At 35.9% G+C, this 20,918-nt stretch overlaps 1 protein-coding gene and 1 pseudogene across 1 annotated transcript; one reads left to right on the forward strand and one right to left on the reverse strand.

Annotated features, from left to right (window-relative positions):
- The first annotated feature begins 754 nt into the window (after window positions 1-754).
- LOC147947035 (uncharacterized) lies at window positions 755-2,434 on the forward strand (annotated as a pseudogene).
- Window positions 2,435-9,305: 6,871 nt separating this feature from the next.
- LOC104777488 (uncharacterized) lies at window positions 9,306-10,649 on the reverse strand. Its single transcript, XM_010501753.3, has one exon. The coding sequence runs from the start codon at window positions 10,378-10,380 to the stop codon at window positions 9,454-9,456; it is 927 nt and encodes a 308-aa protein (XP_010500055.2). The 5' UTR covers window positions 10,381-10,649; the 3' UTR covers window positions 9,306-9,453.
- Window positions 10,650-20,918: the final 10,269 nt, after the last annotated feature.

Raw genomic sequence — 20,918 nt, forward strand, 5'->3', positions numbered from 1 at the left:
TGGTGAGTTGGAATTGGGATAAATGCTATCTTTCTCGTGAGGGGGTTTTGATATAGAGAAAGAGAAGCAAATTTTGAAGGTTTTCGGAAGAACAAAGCTAGGCGTCAGCGAGAATCCGGTAAAGGTAAGTTGTGAGTGAAACATATTGTTGTATAAATACCATGACAGCTTCGGATGTGTTGATAGTACAGTTGTATATTGGTAATTTTAGTTTGGTGAAGGTGGGTTGGGTAGATTTAGCGGTGGCTGAGAAAGGTAGGTTATAGTGACGACGGTGATGAGTAGAAAGATTGGGTAAAGGGGTGTAGTTTAATTTCGAGTGTCCCATAAATTTAGTTAGTAACACATTGAAACCCTTTCTTGAATTTTGAAATGGTTGATAGGAATTAGTGGCGGTTGGAGCTTGGTTGAAGAAAGATAACTGGTAATTAGAGATGCTTGATAGGAATTGGTGCCCGTAGTGAGTGTGGGTGAAGATACATTTGGGTTGGCAACAACTAGTGTGAAGAGAAATTTGTAAAATGTAACTGGATTTGAATTTGGCAGGGATTGGCAATGAAGATATGTGTATATTGGTAGAGTTACAAAGGCTATTATGTAGTTGTGGTAGAGATTGTATAGGAAGAGATAATTTGTGATGAAATGATAGACTTAAGTTTTGAGAGAAGATATTGTGTAGTAAAATTTTTTATAATGTGATATGTTTGTTGCATAGAGTCTGATGGATTTTGTAAATGTCATTTGCAGGGAGGACATGGCATCTAGTAGTACTGAAAAGAACTTAAGATATCCTTCGAGGTTATATCCTCAGGGGAAATCTCCTTTACAGAAGAGGAGCATGCACATTAATTTCACATTAAACAGTTTTGGAATGCTGGAGATTGCATTGGGGATGATGTCTATAACGACATTCGTGATAATTCTCAAGTGGGAGTGATTTTGAAGCTCGCTGATAGTCGATATGTATGGGGTTCCAAGATTGTGCATCATTTCTTAACTCAGCAATTGGCATTACATAGAAGATATGAGATGTGGTTGCTAATAGAAGGTAATCCAATTAGGTTCTCCTTACATGAGTTTAGTGATATCACCGGCCTCAACTGTGACAAAATTGATGTGGAAGACAGAGTGGATGTTGATCACAGAGAGTTGTGGGGCGAGATGAAGGTAGACTCTAGGGTGTGACCAAACTGGAAAGAGTTGATTGACGTATTGAGGTAATGTAGGACATGGGGTGAGTTGAAAAGGAAAATGATTGGGCTTTTTTTTGTGTTGCATGTCGGTATTTTAGAGATATCGCGGTCTAGTAGGATCCCTTTGGAATATGCTAAACATGTTTTCAATACAAAAGCATTTGACAGGTTTCTTTGATACTTGAGTAAGTTTCAAGAGACTAATCGATTCCATAAAAGTCGTGTCCTATGAGAACACGTCATATGTTGTTCATGGATGTGCACATGTTCTGTTGATTCGGGCTTCCGAGAGTGTTAGAGAACTAGACAAAGAATATGGAAATAAAAACGAAGGTGATGATGTCCCCCTGCTTAGTTGGGATGCAGACCGTATCAGGAGAAGTATATGTGACTTCTTATTCTCAAATAGGAAGAACAGGAAGGTTTGTGAAAATATATATAGGTGTATATCTCGAGTTCGGTTGTATTGTGTTAATATTATAACTGACTTGATTACAATTTTTGGTGTTTTGTTGCTCCAAATTCATCATTTAGTTGTCCAACCTGAAGCAGAACTGTTTCCATTCTGGCCTGATGAGACCGAAGGTTATGGTGAAGGGGATGGTGGTTTTAAATTGTTGGATAATTTGTTGGGTGATATTATGAATGCATGTGTTAATGAGCGAGCTTGGGATGGTTCTGTTGTTGAGAGGAAACAAGGAAAGACAAAAGCCGTGGAGTTGGATGCAGAGGTGGAAAGTGAAGACAATATAGGAAATCTATCAATGGTTAACAAAGCGAAGAAGAAGTCACTCTGAATTGGTGGTTCAGACAAGAAAGGCAAAAGGGCTGAATCTGCAGAAAGGACGGAGTCAGTTGGTGGAGTGCATGCGCCGTTGGATGTAGCTGGTGTTGAAAGTGTGGTGAACATGTTAGCTTCATTGTCCAACAAATTTGATACCATGGACTCTCATTTGGGTGGTCAATTGGTCTTGCTAAGTGAACAGTTTAAAGGTTTAGAACAAATGGTTACAAATCTAGAAGCGGATGTTGAGGTCATAAATAAAGGCAAACCTCAAACTCAGGCAGCCGAATCTACAACAGGTGAAGATGGTGTGGTTGGAGAGAAAGATGAGGTAACCTCCTCGACCGACAGTTCTCTTTAAATTAGTGTTTAAATTAAATTGGTTGATTAAAAACAGGGGTTTTCATTCGCAGTGTACTGGATAGCTGGGTGTGGAATTACTAAAAAAGAAGTTTGAGTCTATTGCTTGAGGAGTTTTCTATAATTTTCCATTTGTTAAACATTTTCTTTTATGTTATTAAAACAGAACAAAACTAAACTTTTTTGAGAAATTAGGGAAGTGTATTATCATATGTTTGACTATTGAGATATGTGAATTGACAAAAAATTACATGGTTTGTTTTAGTCATGGTTAGTACATGTGAAGGAAACTTCAGATTGCTACCCCATATCTTGTGCTGTTAGAAATCCAAATGCAAAAGCCAAATTCTGTAAGCCCAAAGCCCAAAGCAAAGACGATCTGGTAGACTCAAAGTCCACCAAACGGTCATTAAAAAAGAACCAATGTCACCAAAAAAAGCCTCAATTTCACCAACCACACTTTCTGATGAATCTTATCCCATTGAAGATGCTCGCAATAAGGCATTTGATGGTGCTCTGGAGAAGTTGTTAGTGTTGTGCAAGGATGATGTTGTAACAAGGAAAGTTAGACCAAGGAACCTATCATCCACCCAACAGGATCCTTTTCTTGGCAGTTCAATGGTCAAGCGTATGTTGCGTGGTGTTAAGCTATCCCCAACAGCTTATGATCCATTCGAAAAGGCTGACGCTGCAAAGGTGGATGCCTTAATGAATTTTATAAAACAAGAAATGTAAGTTGTCATCTTCTTTATCCCTAGTAATAAGTTCTTCTTGTGGTTCTTTATGCTTATTCATTTGAACTGGTTGATACCAACAGGGACGACCCCTTAAGGACAGATTTTGGGGCCTCTAACTTCTATATGAAGATAATGAGTCCTAAGGTGATGTGGCCGAAAAATGATCGTACATATGAGTGGTTGATGGATTTGGTAATTATAACCCCCACTAGACATTCTTTGCATGATATTTCATTGTGCGTACTCTTGTTGTACTCCTTCCAACTACCTTTCTCTTGTTGTACTCTTCACCCCTAGTTAATCTTTTAGTCTGATATAATCCGCAGGACCCTGCTCAATCCACACTTTCCTTTCCCCCTACAATATCGAGCTCAACACATAGACGCTCAGATTTACACTCTCTAAAATATCCTTCAAACTGGCGATGATTGCAGACAAAAACAATAGGTGTATCAGCTGGCATAGTTTGCGGCGTCCTTGAAAACTTATAACTTAGTTGAACACCAAACAGCTCTTTCTCCAACCCAAAATCCTCATACATCATGGAAACGAAATCTTCATATAATGTTTTTTTGCTCGCCATTAGCACCCTCGAATCTCTTCTTTCGTCAACATAAAATTCCCACCGCTTCTTTACTAAAACCCACTTTCCACACACTAGTGATATATCCTCCATTATGGAAAATGGGAAATAGATCAAGATGTGTAAAAAGAGAACCACATAACTTTTAATGTACAACTACCTCTGTAATAGTTGAAGAGAAGGAGAGATGACTGTTCTTGGAAGTTTTAGCGGCTGTTTGAAACTCGTCTCAAAGGAGACTGTAAATCAACAATAAACCCTAAAACAACAATAGTATAAATCTGTGAAACGAATTAACTCTATCACGTCTTTTGGTTTAACTCTACCTAACTTTTGTTATTTCAGTAAGAAATATGTCTACCACTACACTAACAAATAACTCTATCGCTTTTAATTATATATATCCGTATGGAAATATTTGCCATCGCTTTAAATTATATCTGTCATAAAAAACTACTAAAACCTATATGTCTGCCATAATGACTACAGAAATCTGTCAAACAAAACTGCCACCTGACATAAGCCTACTATATATGTCACCATTGTTCTGATATCTCTATCAAAATTTCATAATTCTATCATCATTACAATATATCTATCCAATATCTCTACCGATAACTATAAATCTCCCTGCTTTTATTTTGTTTGCCATCACTGATATTTCTCTACCAAATTAATCTACTCAATTTTAAAACTCTAGCCAATAACTCTGTCAATATTTATATAACTCTCTCGTAAGTAATTTTTCTATCATTATATAGATTAAATGAGCGCGAATTTTTCTCTCCAAAAAATTTGAATAGTTGTGATAAAAACAATTATGTGGCAATGCTTTTAATGGCACACTTGTAATATTTTTTCCCTAACTCATCTTCTAAAGGGTTTATATGTTATTAAATATTCCGAAAAAATGACATTTTAGTTATTTCTTAGAGTAAACCTCCCAATATAAAAATCATCCAAAACACTCGAATCTCATCTTTAGCGGGCCGGAGAAGCAGATTGAGGCTTCTAAATTGTAAATAGATTAACAGTGTGTGGCTGTTGGCCTGTGGCCCATGAAAGGTGGAAGTTCTTGAAAGATGCAGTGCAGGTTGAGGCTTCTTTTTTTTTTGCCGATCACAGGTTGAGGCTTCTAAAAAATGAAGATATTATATCTTTATGGTCTTAATAAATGGTTGGATCGAAACAACAAAAGCTAACAGGAAACACAACCAATACAACATATTACAGCAATACCAATATTAAACAACATACAAACTAATCATGAATTTATTAATCCAACAAAAACCATTTATGATCGAGAAAATTGCACTCATCGCAATAATTCACTTATGATAGCATATGTTGTGAACTAGGTTTCCTATATTGAAATTTCTTTTTCAAAAAAGTTCCAGACAAACCAACATCACGTTGTATCTAGGACAGAGAACCATTGGACCGTTAGTCCGTTACATAAAAACCTAGTTTCTAAACGACAAAAATTTAATATTTTCAGAGAATTTAACATGTATATATTCTCCTCTCTTAAACTAGAAAAGGCAAGAGTAAAATGAGTGAAGTTCAGTAGACAGAGCAATAAGGCAGACAAAAATAATGGCCCAATTGTAGCATAACTCTTTTTAAGTTTGAATCATGAGAAACCAGCTCTAACTTTGATGCAACTTACTTTTATATTTTTTCTTTCTTTCAGGTTTTTACGCAAATATCTTCTTATGCTACTACGTTTTCTCTTTCGACAACTTATTACATTTGTAAAATCGAATCCTATGAAGGTAATTTGGTTTATGTTTCTCGTATATAAGATATTCATATATTATATAAAACAAATAAAACTAACTCTAATGTAGATTTTCTAGTTTTAATAATTAATAATGAGAAAAATGTACTAATATAATACTTATTAAGTTGAAACAAGTAAGTTTTGAGTGGTCTGTTTGTTGAAAAATGCATAAAAGTCATTGTTCCCTAAGGAAAAATTGAAAACAAAGTTAAACTAATTGTATAAGCTGGCATTTACCATTGATGTGAAATTTAAAACCAGAAGAGTCGAGATATAATATGCTACGTGATATGCATATATAGTGAAGACTGAAGAGAATGTCCACAAAAAGTGATAGAAGGCTATGGTGAAGAGAATGCCCACAAAAAGTGATAGAAGACTATGATAGGGTGTTTTTTGCATTGGTCAAAAGGCCTAAGGGAGTCACACATAAGTAGAAATGATGTAAATTCTAGATGGGACGTATGATGTTACGGAAGCTGGATCAAGAACCTAACTTGAAGTTTGCTAAGATTTAGCAGATGATGGACAAACAAATTCTGCCAAGGACATTGTAACGTGTATGGTTAGCCTCAAGCTACGAGATCACATGGCTTCATACGTTAAGAAGCAAGCGTAGGACAAGTAAGCAAAAGAAGATTTGGGTCAAAAGAAACCCAAAAGAAAAAAGTATGTCCTATGCACGAGCCAAAATCAGTCAAACGTTAGTACAACAAATACAGTTAAGACTGTTTTGAGTGAGATTTATTAAATTGGACGCAGTAAATAAAATTCACAATTGGTGAGGTTTAAGTAAGTAATTATGGAAAGGTTCTTATGGTTTTTTTATTTTATTTTACTATATAGTCTAGCTATGTATCCAAGTATGTTGTTAGCTAGAGAACATTGATGTTACATGCATTGTTACTCTTCACCCATCACTACGGTATCAACTATTTTTTTCTATCTGTCGCAGTAGAAAACATGTTACGTCCTGTGGCCCCAATCAATAGGCAAGGTCTCCACTAGATTAAGGTGAACGTACGAGACATTTTTTATCACACTCCTGATTTTTTCGTTATACGCACACGTACTTAAGATTTTGGCGATAGGTCTCAAGTTCTTTATCCCATTATTCGTTCAATAAACGTCAACTTAATCTTACATGTACGATATAAAGAGTTAAATACGCGTTATGCATGTAGATGAGAAGATCTTTTCTGTGCCTGTAAACCTGTTTGGAGATATGAAATGAAATATCTGCTCATAATTACTAGAAATAATAATATTCTCTGGCGTGGGCCATTTCAAATGATTCCAAATAAGAAAGAGACACAAATCACCGCAAACGCTTATGATTATTATATCTTCATCGTGCCTCAATATCTACCCAACTTGATCCCCCGACCATTTCTCATTATTGTTTTCTAAATGCATACACATATGTATATATATAGTATCTATATTACTGAGTCTAAAATCTAAACAATGCATTCTGAGATGATAACTTCCTAAATAGAAGGTTTGATATGTGACTAATCAAACGTAACGTTTCATGACCGTCTTCCCTGGTCAATAATGACTTTTTACCCCCTTTTCATTTTCCTTTACATTAATTTCTATCTTTAAAATAATTTCAGCAAATTGTAATCAAAAGAAATATTCAAATCTCAAATACTTTTCAGTTTCATGTTTATAGAAAATGACTCAATGTCCATTGACCTTTATCAAAGAAAACAAAACGTGACCATTGTAGTTTAACATGTAGGCTTTAGTAACCACTTTCTATTTCCACTGTTTCTTTTCAAAATATTCTCATTTTCTTAATAGCTAATTAAAAAAGGGTTTAAGCAGGATACCTAACCTTCTACGTACATACATCATTTACAAGGAGATAAAACAAACGCCTAGTGGAATGACTTACCAGCACCCTTGTTTTCGAAAGGCAATCAGTTTTTAAGAACATTTTCTTCATGAGAGGTTAGTACAAAATATATGCAGTGAACTTTTGTTCCTTTGAATTAACCAACCAGTTTACATTTGAATCAGAATACCGGGTTTCCCATAACCAAAAGAATTGATTGAGTTTCTAACATAATTATGTTCAAGAACAAAAAAACCAAGAACAAAACGTCTAGAAATATGGATATTGTGTACGCTTGAATGGAAAATACTTAACAAAGAGATGATGATATCTCATCTCAGCCACAATCCTCAAAGACGTTCGACGAGTATCTGAGATTACAATTGCTATATAGTATTATAATACTAGTGGACCATTCATATGTTGGTCCTAATAAGCGTTTACTTAGTTCTCTTTCGGTTCCAAGCGTTTACGTAGTTCTATATATTTAATAATGTATAACGTTACTCAAAATTGCAACAAAAAGAAAAAGGCAAAATTTGCAATAGAAAGGGACAAACAACCTAACGTTACACGAGTTGATACACTATTTTTTTAACCTAAACACACTTTTTACGTAGGTTTGACTTTTGGTATGTTATAAAAATGGGTGCTAAAGTGAATCTAATATGTTAATATTTTGTTACACGTCTAGAGAGTATAAATTTAATGTTAAGACCAAAATTTTGGTTACTAAATGGTGTAAAATTCAAACTTTCTAGGGAAAGAGATATGTTAAGTTGACTTATTTTTGGTATTTCATTGATTAGAACACCTTTTTATTTTTTTTGTTTGAACTTATATTTTGGCATTTCATTGATAAAAACTCTTTATCTTAAACTTTATTAATGAATTCCGGAAATTTTGTAGAAATGTTACACAATACAATTTTCTATAGTGATTTTATTAATCATATAATACTGTACTATTTGTCTATTTCAGAATATTCTGATTTACATCGTTAAAAGAATATTATTTTTATTTTCACCAAAACAAATATTAGTAGTTCTTAATCCAATGATTGAAGAACAGTTTGCCGAAAACTTATGACTCAAAACATTCACATTATACTACAACATAATCGATCTGATGTTTTGTCCAAAAAAAAAAAAATCGATCTGATGTAACGCTTTTAATTCCATTCTAAAGACCTATTGAATATATTCACCAATGTTTATGGAAAAAGCCATCACAATTCTTAAGAAACATTATAATTTACATGCAGATCAATTTTTCATGAATATTATATGATTTACATAAATTCAATTTTTCAATATCCGAAATTGTGATGCCGAAGTCGAAAACAAAGCGGAACAATTTAATTTTTTAAAGCATGTTATTCTTTTTGAACCGAAACTATACCACACCATCTATATATATTGGACTTAGATTTTATTTTAACTACTGTAATATATATATATTAATATATATCAAAAATCCAGAAATATGATCAGGCGAAATCAATATTGAACACCTATGTAATTATTGTAACAGTAATGTGAGACACTACTTTCAACGTTGAAATGAATCACATGAAGAAATAAATTAAGATGACTTGATGAATAATGATTATTGGATTATCACGAAAACACCTTGTATCTTGTTTACTTTAACTCGGTTGAAAAGAAAAGGACAAAATAGTAAGACCTAGTTTTTCTATTTCGTACAGACAGGGATGGAGAGCAGTTAATAAAAGTTGCTGGAACATTAACTAGACTACAAAAAAACCTATATATAGAGGGGAAGATATGTCAAAGTAACGATGGAACAAAACACATCACACGTGTGAACTGTCGTTATAGACCAACGAACCAAATCCGAATTAGATTCTCTTCAAGACCTAAGAACCAAATTTATACATTATATATACTTACATTATTTTACATACAGTACTTACAACATGTGGAGAATCATATACCCCATTATGGGTCATCGTAACGTGTTAGACAGAGTATAATCACTAGCAATAAATAAGAATAAATATTTTGATGGAATATATCATTCATAAGAAGAAAAAAATTCTGATAATTCAATCTCAGTGACTACAATCTGATTATAAGATACTAGAATTAAACATTATAAGATATGGTTTTATAATTATGAAAAATAATAATGTATATATGAAATATAATTAATTATTGGAATCTGTAGGGCAAATCCAGGGATCAACTGTTGTTGTTGTTGGAGTAGTAGTAGTAGTACCTGAAGAGCCTTTGGTCGGAGCTGAAGAAGAAGATGATGAGACATTGTTATGGATCTCCGGTCTCTTTTCTGTCCGACGGTCAAACTCCGAGAACTGCCTCATCATTAGCTGATGGTTATGATCATCAGCCGTTGGATGGTGATTTTGCTGTAATGATCCGAGATTCATTGAGTCAAGCTCGTGGAGAGGAGAAAGTGTTGTTTGATGGTTATGATGATGATGTTGATGAGACAAAAGAGACTGAAATGTAGAAACTTGGTGAGTCTGATTCTGAGGGAGAGGTAGATCTGGGAAGGTCATGGAAGTAGTGGAGTGATGATTGTTGAGTAAAGAAGAAGATGAAGGATTCAAAGGTTGATGATGAGGTTTTTGAGGCATTGGACGAAAAGGGTTGTAAGTAAGAGGATCCGAGGGAGATCGGAAAATATCGAAACGGCGAGTAGTGGAGGAGAAAGGGTGGGAGAAAGGAGAGGCAGGGACGCCGGTGAATTCTTGAACCATAGCTCTGAAGTTAGAAGTGTCGGTGGTGAGAACGGTGGTGGGAGCTCTTCTTGAAGCTCTTGTTCGTTTTCTAGGGTTTCGGGAAGAAGAGGGAGGAGGAGGGGGAGGCGGTGGTGGTGGTTGTGGAGGAGGGAGGAGATGGGTTTGGTTGAGAATGTCATCGGAGATGAGATTGTTTACAAAGTTTAGATAAGTAGCGGAAGAGGAGGAGGAAGAGCCGTAGAAGGCAGAGGAAGAAGGCGGTGGTTGGAAAGGAGGAAGGAAGAAAGAGGAGTGATCTGGTGGAGCACCAGTTGATGAAGACTCGTGGTCGTCGCTTGAAGATTGCAAGCTTCCACTGTTACAAGAATCCATATGGACATGGAAGAAAGAAACAAGAACACAAAGAGAAGGTTATATTTGTGAATCTAGGGTTTTGAGAAATGATGCGTATTGGAGAGGAGAAAGAGAAAGAAGAAGAGATAGCAAAACAGGTTTTTACTTAAAGAGGTTGAAGGGAGAGGTATGGTGTCGCCATTGATGGAGAGAGGCGGTGGCTGGCGAAGAGTCAAACTCAATCTAAAAGCGAAAACGAAAGAGAAGAGAGAGAAATATCTCTTTCTTTCTCTAGTGGGGATGTGATGAAATGTGAAAGGATAGATAAAATGACACAATATATATATATACACAGAATAACCAACTAATTTTATATAAATGACAATATTGTTTTCTAAGTTTGCCTGAAACATTTTGTTGCTCTATTCTTGTAACAAATGTTATTTTCATTCATTAGTTCTTGTGAATTTTTTTTTATCTTTACTTTATATGTTTTAAGAGTAATTCTTGTAAATACCATTAAATTAAGTTTTTTTTTCTCAAAAATACCACATTTCACTTTATTTTCTAAAAATATCACAAAAATAAGTTTTATATTCCAAAAATACCAGAAAATTAAACTAAGTATTATATTCAAAACTAAATCTTAAATCCTAAACACTAAACCCTACTCCTTAAAAACTAGTTTTTGAATCTAAATTTGAAAACCGAAACCTAGAAAAAATATCTTTTACATCCTTAAAAACTATTTTTATTGTGTTTGTGGTATTTATGAAAAAAAAAATTTGTGGTATTATTGTTGGAACGAAAACATAAAGTATGGTATTTTTTTTTGAAAAAAACTTAAAATGTAGTATTTTTGGGTTCCACTAGGTGTTTGTTTTATCTCATTAAAGTGTGTTTTTTTTGGAAAAAACTTAAAAAGTAGTATTTTGAAAAAAACTTCCATTTTTATGGTTTAATATCTAATATATTTCATAATTAAATCATACACAATAAAACCTAAAAATAAAAAATACTGATCGATCCATCTAAAAAATATAAACAAATTGATACTAAATTAATTTTTACCAATTAAAAATATAAAATGGTTTCATAAAATGGATAATATGGGTATGGATTTAATCTCTAGTAAATCTGAAATTAAAATGGTAAATTCATAATTTATATGTAAATTCATAAAATGGTAATATGGATATGGATATAATCTCTGGTATAGTTGCTCTCTGTTTCAACTTATTTAGTTTATATTGATTTATTTCTTTGTTTTTGTTCGTTACTAACTCTAGCCGGTATTCAATAATTGTCCCGAAAAATCGAGTTTTTTCTTGTATACACTAAACGACCATCATTCAGTAAGGGTTCCCTGGTTGGGATATTTAAAATAAAAAACCTTATACAGTTTGTAAATATAAATTATTACGACAATTATTAAAAATAAAATATGAACCAATCAAAAATAATTACGGTAATGCATCAAATATTCTGGAAAATTTCCTTGTAGACGACATTCCTTGTTTTGTTTTGAGGTTTTCTTTTTAGATCAGTTATCAGAACTTTCAACCCTGACTTAGAGCTCACACGAGACATTGCAAGATATAGCTTACCATGAGAGAAAATAGGTCTTGGCATATATAATCCAACATTTGAAAGTGATTGTCCTTGGCTTTTATTGATAGTCATTGCAAAAGCAACAGAGACAGGATATCGCTTACGCCTCATTTTGAAAGGTAGTCTTGAATCTGATGGTATTACTACCATTCTTGGTAGGAGAATTATTTTTCCAACCCGGGTACCTGTAATTATGGATCAACATTCCTCTTTGAGATTAATATCTTAATTAGTAAGAGATTATACTTAGAATTAAGGTGTAAAAGTCATACCAGTGATTATTCTAGCTTGTAGAACATAGTCTGCCATTTGTATAATCTGAAGTCTAGTTCCATTCATTAGACCACCATGTGGATCAATATTGCGCAATAACATCACTGAACATCCTATTTTTAAGCGAAGGGCATGATTTGGAACACCAGAAATTCTCAGTGTTTAAAAAATCTGGGCTATATGCTGGGTTTCATGTTCGGCTAGGACCATTTTGTATTCTGAGAATCCTGCTATTCTTCAAACTGATTCATTAGTAACTCAGTCAATTTACTGGTTCTCAAAGACAAATATCTGAATCCGTCGATAGGGAAACCGAAAATCTAGATGTACTTGTATGGATCAAATACTTCTATTCAGAAGGCTCAGAAACTTCTCTGTCAAACGACCGGGTGTTTGATGCTTTTGTCTTGTATTAAGATTTCAAACTACCAAGTGTTCATGCCTTAGTCTCCCTGCCGTTGGTCGACACAGTTGGATCCCGTCCACATCTTCTCCATCTCCGCCGCCATTTATACTTCCTTGGAGATGAATAAGCATCACACATGCTAGTATTATATTCATCTTGGTCAAACAACCGGGTGTTTCATGCTTTTATAACTTACACGTACATGTACGGCTATGTCAAAACGAACACGTACATGTACGTCTCTAACCATTTTGTATTCTGAGTATCCTGGTATTCTTCAAACTGATTCATTAGTAACTCAAACAATTTACTTGTTCTCAAAGACAAATATCTGAATCCATCGACAGAGAAACCAAAATCTATATGTTCTTGTATGGTATGAAATTCTTCTATTCAAAAGGCTCTGAAACTTCTCTGTCAAACGACCGAGTGATTCATGCTTTAAAATTGTATTGCGATTTCACACAACCGGGTGTTTCACGCCTCAGTCTTTGCGTCGTTGGTCGACACAGTCGTCTCCCGTCCACATCTTCTCCGCCGCCATTTCTTCTTCCTCAAAGATGAACAAGCATCAAGCATGCTAGTACTTTATTCTTCTCTGTGGCACGACCGGGTGACGTACATGTACGGCTATGACCATTTTGTATTCCGAGAACCCCGATATTCTTCAAACTGATTCATTAGTAACTCAGACAATTTACTGGTTCTCAAAGAAAAATATCTGAATCCGTCGACAAAGAAACCGAAAATCTATATGTTTGAAACTTGACATTTTATGGTGGGTGATGATGAATGAGATGATATGATGTGATGATGAACAAGTGGAATGCAAGGAGTTTCAATTTCCCTTATGCTGTTGTAGTATAAGAGATGTCAATCCTAAATGAGTGTTATGCAAGCAATCATGTTATGAATATTTGTCTAAGTCAAGCCAAATATGTAGGATGTTTGTCACTAAAAACCTAATGATGAATGTAAAAGCTTATAAAACTAGATACTAAAAGTAAAGAGAACAGGATGATCTAAACATCAATGCAATGAAACAGAAATAGAAACTATAGTAATGCAAGTAATAAACTAATGCAAGGCAAGTAATGAACATGAAACTAAATGAATGTAACAGAAAAGCAACTAAAATGAAATAGGAATTGAAACAGGACAAACACAAAGCATAAAAAAGAATTCTGGGGATGAGCTCGAGCAAGCACTCGATCGAGTGTGCGATCGAGTAGGGTCGAGTCAGACAAATGCGAGAAACAAAGCAATGCAAACAAAACAGAGCAAGACAAAAGTAAATCAAACAACAACCAAACAACAAGATTTAGACTAAGAAATCATGAGACAAGGAAGGTCTTGAGGAGGGATTCATGGGCTGGACTAATGATTAAGAAAACTTGGTCAACAAATCTCAATCAACTTGAGCTAATCTCTAGACAACGATCTCCTAGAACATGTTAATCCACTCTCATGGCAAAAACAATCAAGCTCATATATTTATAGACTTGTTCTCACAAAGCAAAGAACTTATACAAGCAGGCATTAAGCAACATATCATTTATGTCAAAAATCAAACAAGACATCTAATCTCTTAGCATGCCTAATGATAATCTCTAGATCTAGCCTTATCTTGCAACCTAGACATTGGTGTGATGCTAAGAAGATTAAAATCAAATCCTACCCTCTCAGTTATAGGATCGGCATAGAGTACATCTAGCCTAGAAGAGATCTATAACAATCAAGCTTGACCTAGCTAAACAAACCTTAACCACAATCCAGCCTAACCCATCCTCAAGATCCTAAGCAACTACTCACAAATGCTAAACATGATGAACAAAGTCATAAACCCAGAAAATAGCGAAACTTGCATCATTAGAACGATAAAGTAGAGATCTACAATATTGAAGAAGGAATCAAACTCGAACTCTTTATACTTTGAGAGTTATTGAACAAACAAGTATGAAGAAATCTCTTGTTTTCTCCTTTAAAAGTAGAACAAAATCTAAGAAATGTAAAAAACAAAAAGCATAAATTCCCAAAAGGGTTTTTAGATTTTCTCCAAGGTGGCTCTCTTGGTGGCTGAAGGGTACAAGGCCCTTTTATAGAAAAAGTAGTGGAAGCCCTAAAAATGCTAAAAGACAAAATAGCTAGGCGGCTCGGTCAACTCGACCTGGTGCTCGGTCGAGTGACCGGTCGAGTTGGCTCTTCTTGTGCTCCTTCCACTCGGTCGAGTCCTTCTCCGCACACGGTCGAGTGTCTGGTCGAGTGGAACTCAGGACCTTGATTCTTCACCTCTAACTCCCTTGCTTTCTTCTCTTGATAGCTTCACTCCTCTTCAGCATTGCTTCCATGCTCCTTAGGCTCCAAAATCACCTGTTTATGCAAGAAAATATGCAAATGCAATGCAACTATACTCTAATGCATGAACAGTCCTAAAAGCTATGCAAATATGGTGAAACTAAATAGCAAATGATGCAAAAGAGGTGAAAATACTAAGGGAAAACAGGGTAAAATATATGAAAATCAATGTTATTGTATGGTATAAAGTTCTTCTATTCAAAAGGCTCAGAAACTTCTCTGTCAAACGACCGGGTGTTTCATGCTTTTATATTGTATCGCGATTTCACACAACTGGGTGTTTCATGCCTAAGTCTCCCCGCCGTTGGTTGACACAGTCGTCTCTTGTCCACATCTTCTACGTCTCCGCCGTCATTTCTTCTTCCTCGGAGATGAACAAACATCACGTATCCTACTACTCTCTTCTTCTCTATCAAATGACCGGGTGTTCATGCTTTTATAACTTACCATTTTGTATTCCAAGAATCTCGGTATTCTTCAAATTGATTCATTAGCAACTCAGACAATCTACTTGTTCTCAAAGACAAATATCTGAATCCGTCGACAGAGAAACAAAAAATCTATATGTTGTTGTATGGTATAAATTCTTCTATTCAAAAGGCTCAGAAACTTCTCTGTCAAACGACTGAGTGTTTCATTTTTTTTATATTGTATTGCGATTTCACACAACCGGGTGTTTCATGCCCCAGTCTCCCCGCCGTTGATTGACACAGTCGTCTCCTGTCCACATCTTCTCTGCCACCATTTCTTCTTCCTCGGAGATGAATAAGCATCACACATGCTACTACTCTGTTCTTTTATAACTTACACGTACATATTCGGCTAAGACCTTTTTGTATTCCGAGAATCCCGATATTCTTCAAACTGATTCATTAGTAATTCATACATTTACTTGTTCTCTAAGACAAATATATGAATCCGTCGACAAAGAAACCAAAAAACTATATTTTCTTGTATGGTATAAAATTTTTCTATTCAAAAGGTTCGGAAACTTCAATGTCAAATGATCGGGTGTTTGATTCTTTTATATTGTATTGCGATTTCAAACAATCAGGTATTTTATGCCTCAGTCTCCCTGCCATTGGTCGACAAAGTTGTCTCCCGTCCACATCTTCTACACCGCCATTTCTTCTTCCTCGGAGATGAACAAGCATCACACATGCTACGACTCTCTTCTTCTCTGTCAAACGACCGGGTGTTTCATGCTTTTATAACTTACCATTTTGTATTCCAAGAATCTTGGTATTCTTCAAATTGATTCATTAGTAACTCAGACAATTTACTTGTTCTCAAAGATAAATATCTGAATCCGTCAACAGAGAAACCAAAAATCTATATGTTCTTGTATGGTATAAAGTTCTTCTATTCAAAAGGCTCGAAAACTTCTCTGTCAAACGACTAGGTATTTAATGCTTTTATATTGTATTACGATTTCACACAAGAGAGTGTTTCATGCCTTAGTCTCCCCGCCGTTGGTCGATACAGTCGTTTTCTGTCCACATCTTCTCTGCCGCCTTTTTTTTCTTCCTCGGAGATGAACAAGCATCATAGATGCTACTACTCTCTTCTTCTCTGTCAAACAACTGGGTGACGTAAATGTATGGTTATGACCATTCTGTACTCCGAGAATCCCGGTATTCTTCAAACTGATTCATTAGTAACTCAGACAATTTACTGGTTCTCAAAGACAAATATCTGAATCCGTCGACAGAGAAACCGAAAATCTATATTCAAAAGGCTCAGAAACTTCTCTATCAAACGACCAGGTGTTTGATGCTTTTATATTGAATTGCAATTTCAAACAACCGGGTGGTTCATGCCTCAGTCTCCCATCCTCATCTTCTCTGCCCCCATTTCTTCTTCCTCGGAGATGAACAAGCATCACGCATGCTATCACTCTCTTCTTCTCAGTCAAACGACCGGGTGACGTACATATACGGCTATGATAATTTTGTATTCCGAGAATCCCGGTATTTTTCAAACTGATTCATTAGTAACTCAGACAATTTACTGGTTCTCAAAGACAAATATCTGAATCGATCGACAGAGAAACCAAAAATCTATATGTTCTTGTATGGATCAATTTCTTCTATTCAGAAGGCTCGAATACTTCTCTGTCAAACAAACGAGTGTTTGATGTTTTTGTATTCTATTGCGATTTCATAATACCATGTTATTCATGCCTCAGTCTCCCCGCCGTTGGTTGATACTGTTGTCTCCCGTCCACATCTTCTCCGTCTTCACCGCCATTTATTCTTCCTCGGAGATGAACAAGCATCACGTATGCTACTATTATTTTCTTCTCTGTCAAACGACCAAGTGTTTCATGCTTTTATAACTTACAGATACATGTACGGCTATGTCAAAACGAACACGTACATGTTTGGCTAGGACAAATCCGAGAATCCCGGTATTCTTCAAACTGATTCATTAGTAACTCATACAATTTACTGGTTCTCAAAGACATATATCTGGATCCATCGACAGAGAAACAAAAAATCTATATGTTAGTGTATGGTATAAAATTCTTCTATTCAAAACGCTCGGAAATTTCTCTGTCAAACGACCGGGTGTTTCATGTTTTTATATTGTATTGTGATTTCACACAACCGGGTGTTCATGCCTCAGTCTCCCCGCTGTTGGTCGACATAGTCGTCTCCCGTTCACATCTTCTCCGCCGCCATTTCTTCTTCCTTAGAGATGAACAAGCATCACACATGCTACTACTCTCTTCTTCTCTGTCAAACGTCCGGGTGGCGTACATATACGGCTATGACCATTTTGTATTCCTAGAATCCTGGTATTCTTCAAACTGATTCATTATTAAGTCAACCAATTTACTGGTTCTTAAAGACAAATATCTGAATCCGTCGATAGAGAAACCAAAAATCTCTATGTTCTTGTAAGGTATAAAATTCTTCTATTCAAAAGGCTCGGAGCAGCAATGCAGCTTTAAACCCCGTCATAGTTATCAAAGATCGACAAATCAAGATACTAGTTACCTGCAGTGCACTCAACTCTAATTACAGTAACATCAAAGAACGCTAATTTTCCTAACAACAATTCCCGATTCATATAACCCTAATATTAATCAGATCTAAACATTCCTATTCATCAAGATCTACAAACGTAAACAAGAAGAATCGTACCAGGATAAGCATATTAGAGCATCGCTTCACCAAACTCTCCATGGTAAAAATAAAGATCAATGGTAGTAGACAAAAAATAAAGATCCATGGTAAAAGTAATTAGAAACCGGAATCTTATTAAAAACCTCACAGCCTTCTCGAAGGAGGAAGATGGAAAGATAGCAATAATATAACAACATTGAAACGAATCCCCAAGTTTAATTGTACTCAATCCTTGAAACGAAGATTAAGTTTAGAGCATAAAAAAAACTCAATATGACTGATAAATCTTAGTTTTTGGTTATGCTTCAGATACAAGTCTCTCTGTGCAGTGTTTCCTTGGGGCACTATATCATTTCATTACAGCCTAGAGAGTCTTAAAGGCATGGTAAAAAAATTGAAAGGCCCAGCGGCTTCATGGACATGGTCTATACCGTGCTACATTACTCCTCTAGAGGCATCTATCATGGACTTTCATTACTGCTTTAGAGTTAAATTTATTATATTTCTAATAACTCTTCCTCCAACTAATATTGTACACTATCTCGAGATTTACAACGATCTGTTTATAACAATGGACTTTCTTTCTGCAGATATTGCCTTTTGGTGTATTGCACCGCTCAAGAAAAAAAATATAGAGTTGATGTAGAAGGAGCAACGAGTACATGTCCAAGAATGCGCAAGACAATGTTTCTCTTAACCAGTGAAAAAGGCTATCCACTTCAGAACATATACAAGGAAATTGGAACTGATAAGGTTAGAATTCTTGAACAAGATTGAAATGATACGAACGAAGTCAAATATCGATTCTTCCAGCCAAACGACTATTTGGGATACATTTTTACCTCAGTTAGAGCATATCTCGAAGTGGAATCAGTTCAATTAGAGTTCGTTGAAGGATTTATTCATTTTACAAATCAGGTGAACTCCTGACTACGCGATTTGGATCTACGAGTATTCAACGGAAGATTCCAACCAAGTAAGAAGGATTCAAGCTATGAAACTAACTGTTCTGGAATCTTGATCCATTCCGGAACCATGGAGAATTTCAATCACATTGAGATCAGTTCATATGTGAAAGATATGGATATTTCAAGTCAGTGGATCTATCTCAGTCTCAGTTTCCCGTCTGAGTCAAAGATCGTATTACACAGACCAACTCAACATCAATTGAAACACAAAACTACTTGGAAGATGTTATTAGATCTCTTATGTTTCCAAGAATATCAGAAACAGAAGATTTGGCCCAAGGAATACAAGGATACACTTCATTTGCCAAAGGAGGTCAATCTAATTCTTCACATGAAGAGTTTTATGTCCAATTGGTTTATGTGCTTCCAGAATTATGTTTGGCAACCAGGAGGTGTTTCTACTAAGCCCAAGGGAAAGAAATGGTACAGCCCATGTTGTTTCTCATCATCACCTTGGACCAAAGAGTCAAAGAGAGAAGATCAAGGAAACATTTAATGGATCAATTCAAGAGCTTATGGCCAAAGAGAGAATGGGAAATTATATTGGAAATGATGTCTATCAAGTCCAGTCCACTTTGAGCCTAATACAAGCCCAAGAAAGCCCAAAATAATCACTTGATTTTGTGGTCAAAGAGGAGTGACGAAAATAGAGTTCAACTCAGCTTGGGAAGGACACCTTGGGAAGGGAAACATGCACCAAGAGTTGGGTCTTGTTGACCCCACTAGCCCACTACTAGCTTGCCCCCATAGGCCTGAAGCTGGCCCTGCAGGACATCGATCCTAACCCCTCACTGTGGACAGGAACTACTCATCCAAATCTACCAGTATGTTATTGGTGCGCCAGGTGTTCCTCGAACCCTAGTCCTCAACCTTTAACAATCTTCCCACAGGGCAAGCTGTCACGAATGGACCTTCCGTTGGGCGGCTAGCAGTGGGCTATTGGGGTCCGCGGGACGGGTTGTCATATAAAAATTGCAGGTCAATTGGTGACAGCTTGTCCTGTGGGAAGGTTGTTAAAGGGTGGGTGATAAATCTCTAATTTACATGTTTTAAGCATCCCTTTTTGTCCAAATTTTGCATTGTTTTTATCCTAACCTTAGCATTTTTAGGTCATTTACTGTAGGAATCTACATTTAGGCAATTTAGGGTGTTGCATTCTTGCATTTGCATATTTTGGATGAAAACAGGTGCTTAAGAGCCTAAAATGGGGAGAAACAAGGTCAAATCCGAGCATGTACCCGAAGGAGCTATGGAGCAGGAAGAATAGTCTGAACACCAACCCGATCGAAGAGGATCCAAGAGCAGGAAGAACAATCCTAAGACCTATCCGAAGAGCAACCCGAGCTCATCCTCGAGCTCCTCATCGAGCAGGAGCAGGACTGGGAAGCTAGGGTTAATGGGTTTCCATATATAAACCCCCTCTTCTTCCTCTCGCCCTAGCACGCCGCAGACCCTCAAAACAGAGAGCGAGAGCTTATGGGAGAGAAACTGAGCGATTCAAACTCTTTCTACACTTTGTTAGGATTTATTTTACATTTCTTTTGCTATTCTTTTAGATTTCGGTTCTGTACTCTTCTACTCTACTTTTATTTTCAATACAATGCAATTTTCATTTATCTATGCTTTTATGTTTTCTGCAATGAGATCTGAGTAGTGAAACAAAGTTTCTAGGGATGGGATAGACGATTTTGTGTTCTTGATCGGTTAGGATGTCTTAGCTTGAATGTTTATGTTTTATAAATTCCCTTCTAGATTGGTTTTCTTAATGCTATCAACAGACCGAGAGGTTGAGATTAGATCGAGAGGTTGAGATTAGATCGAGAGGTTGAGATT

This window comes from Camelina sativa, chromosome 3 (genome assembly GCF_030686135.1).
Source record: "Camelina sativa cultivar CO46 ecotype springtype chromosome 3, ASM3068613v1".
NCBI classification, from domain to species: Eukaryota; Viridiplantae; Streptophyta; class Magnoliopsida; order Brassicales; family Brassicaceae; genus Camelina; species Camelina sativa.

What these genes read in the sequence shown, in the direction of transcription:
- LOC104777488 (XM_010501753.3), bottom strand. Translation starts at nt 10,380, where the DNA reads ATGGATTCTTGTAACAGTGGAAGCTTGCAATCTTCAAGCGACGACCAC.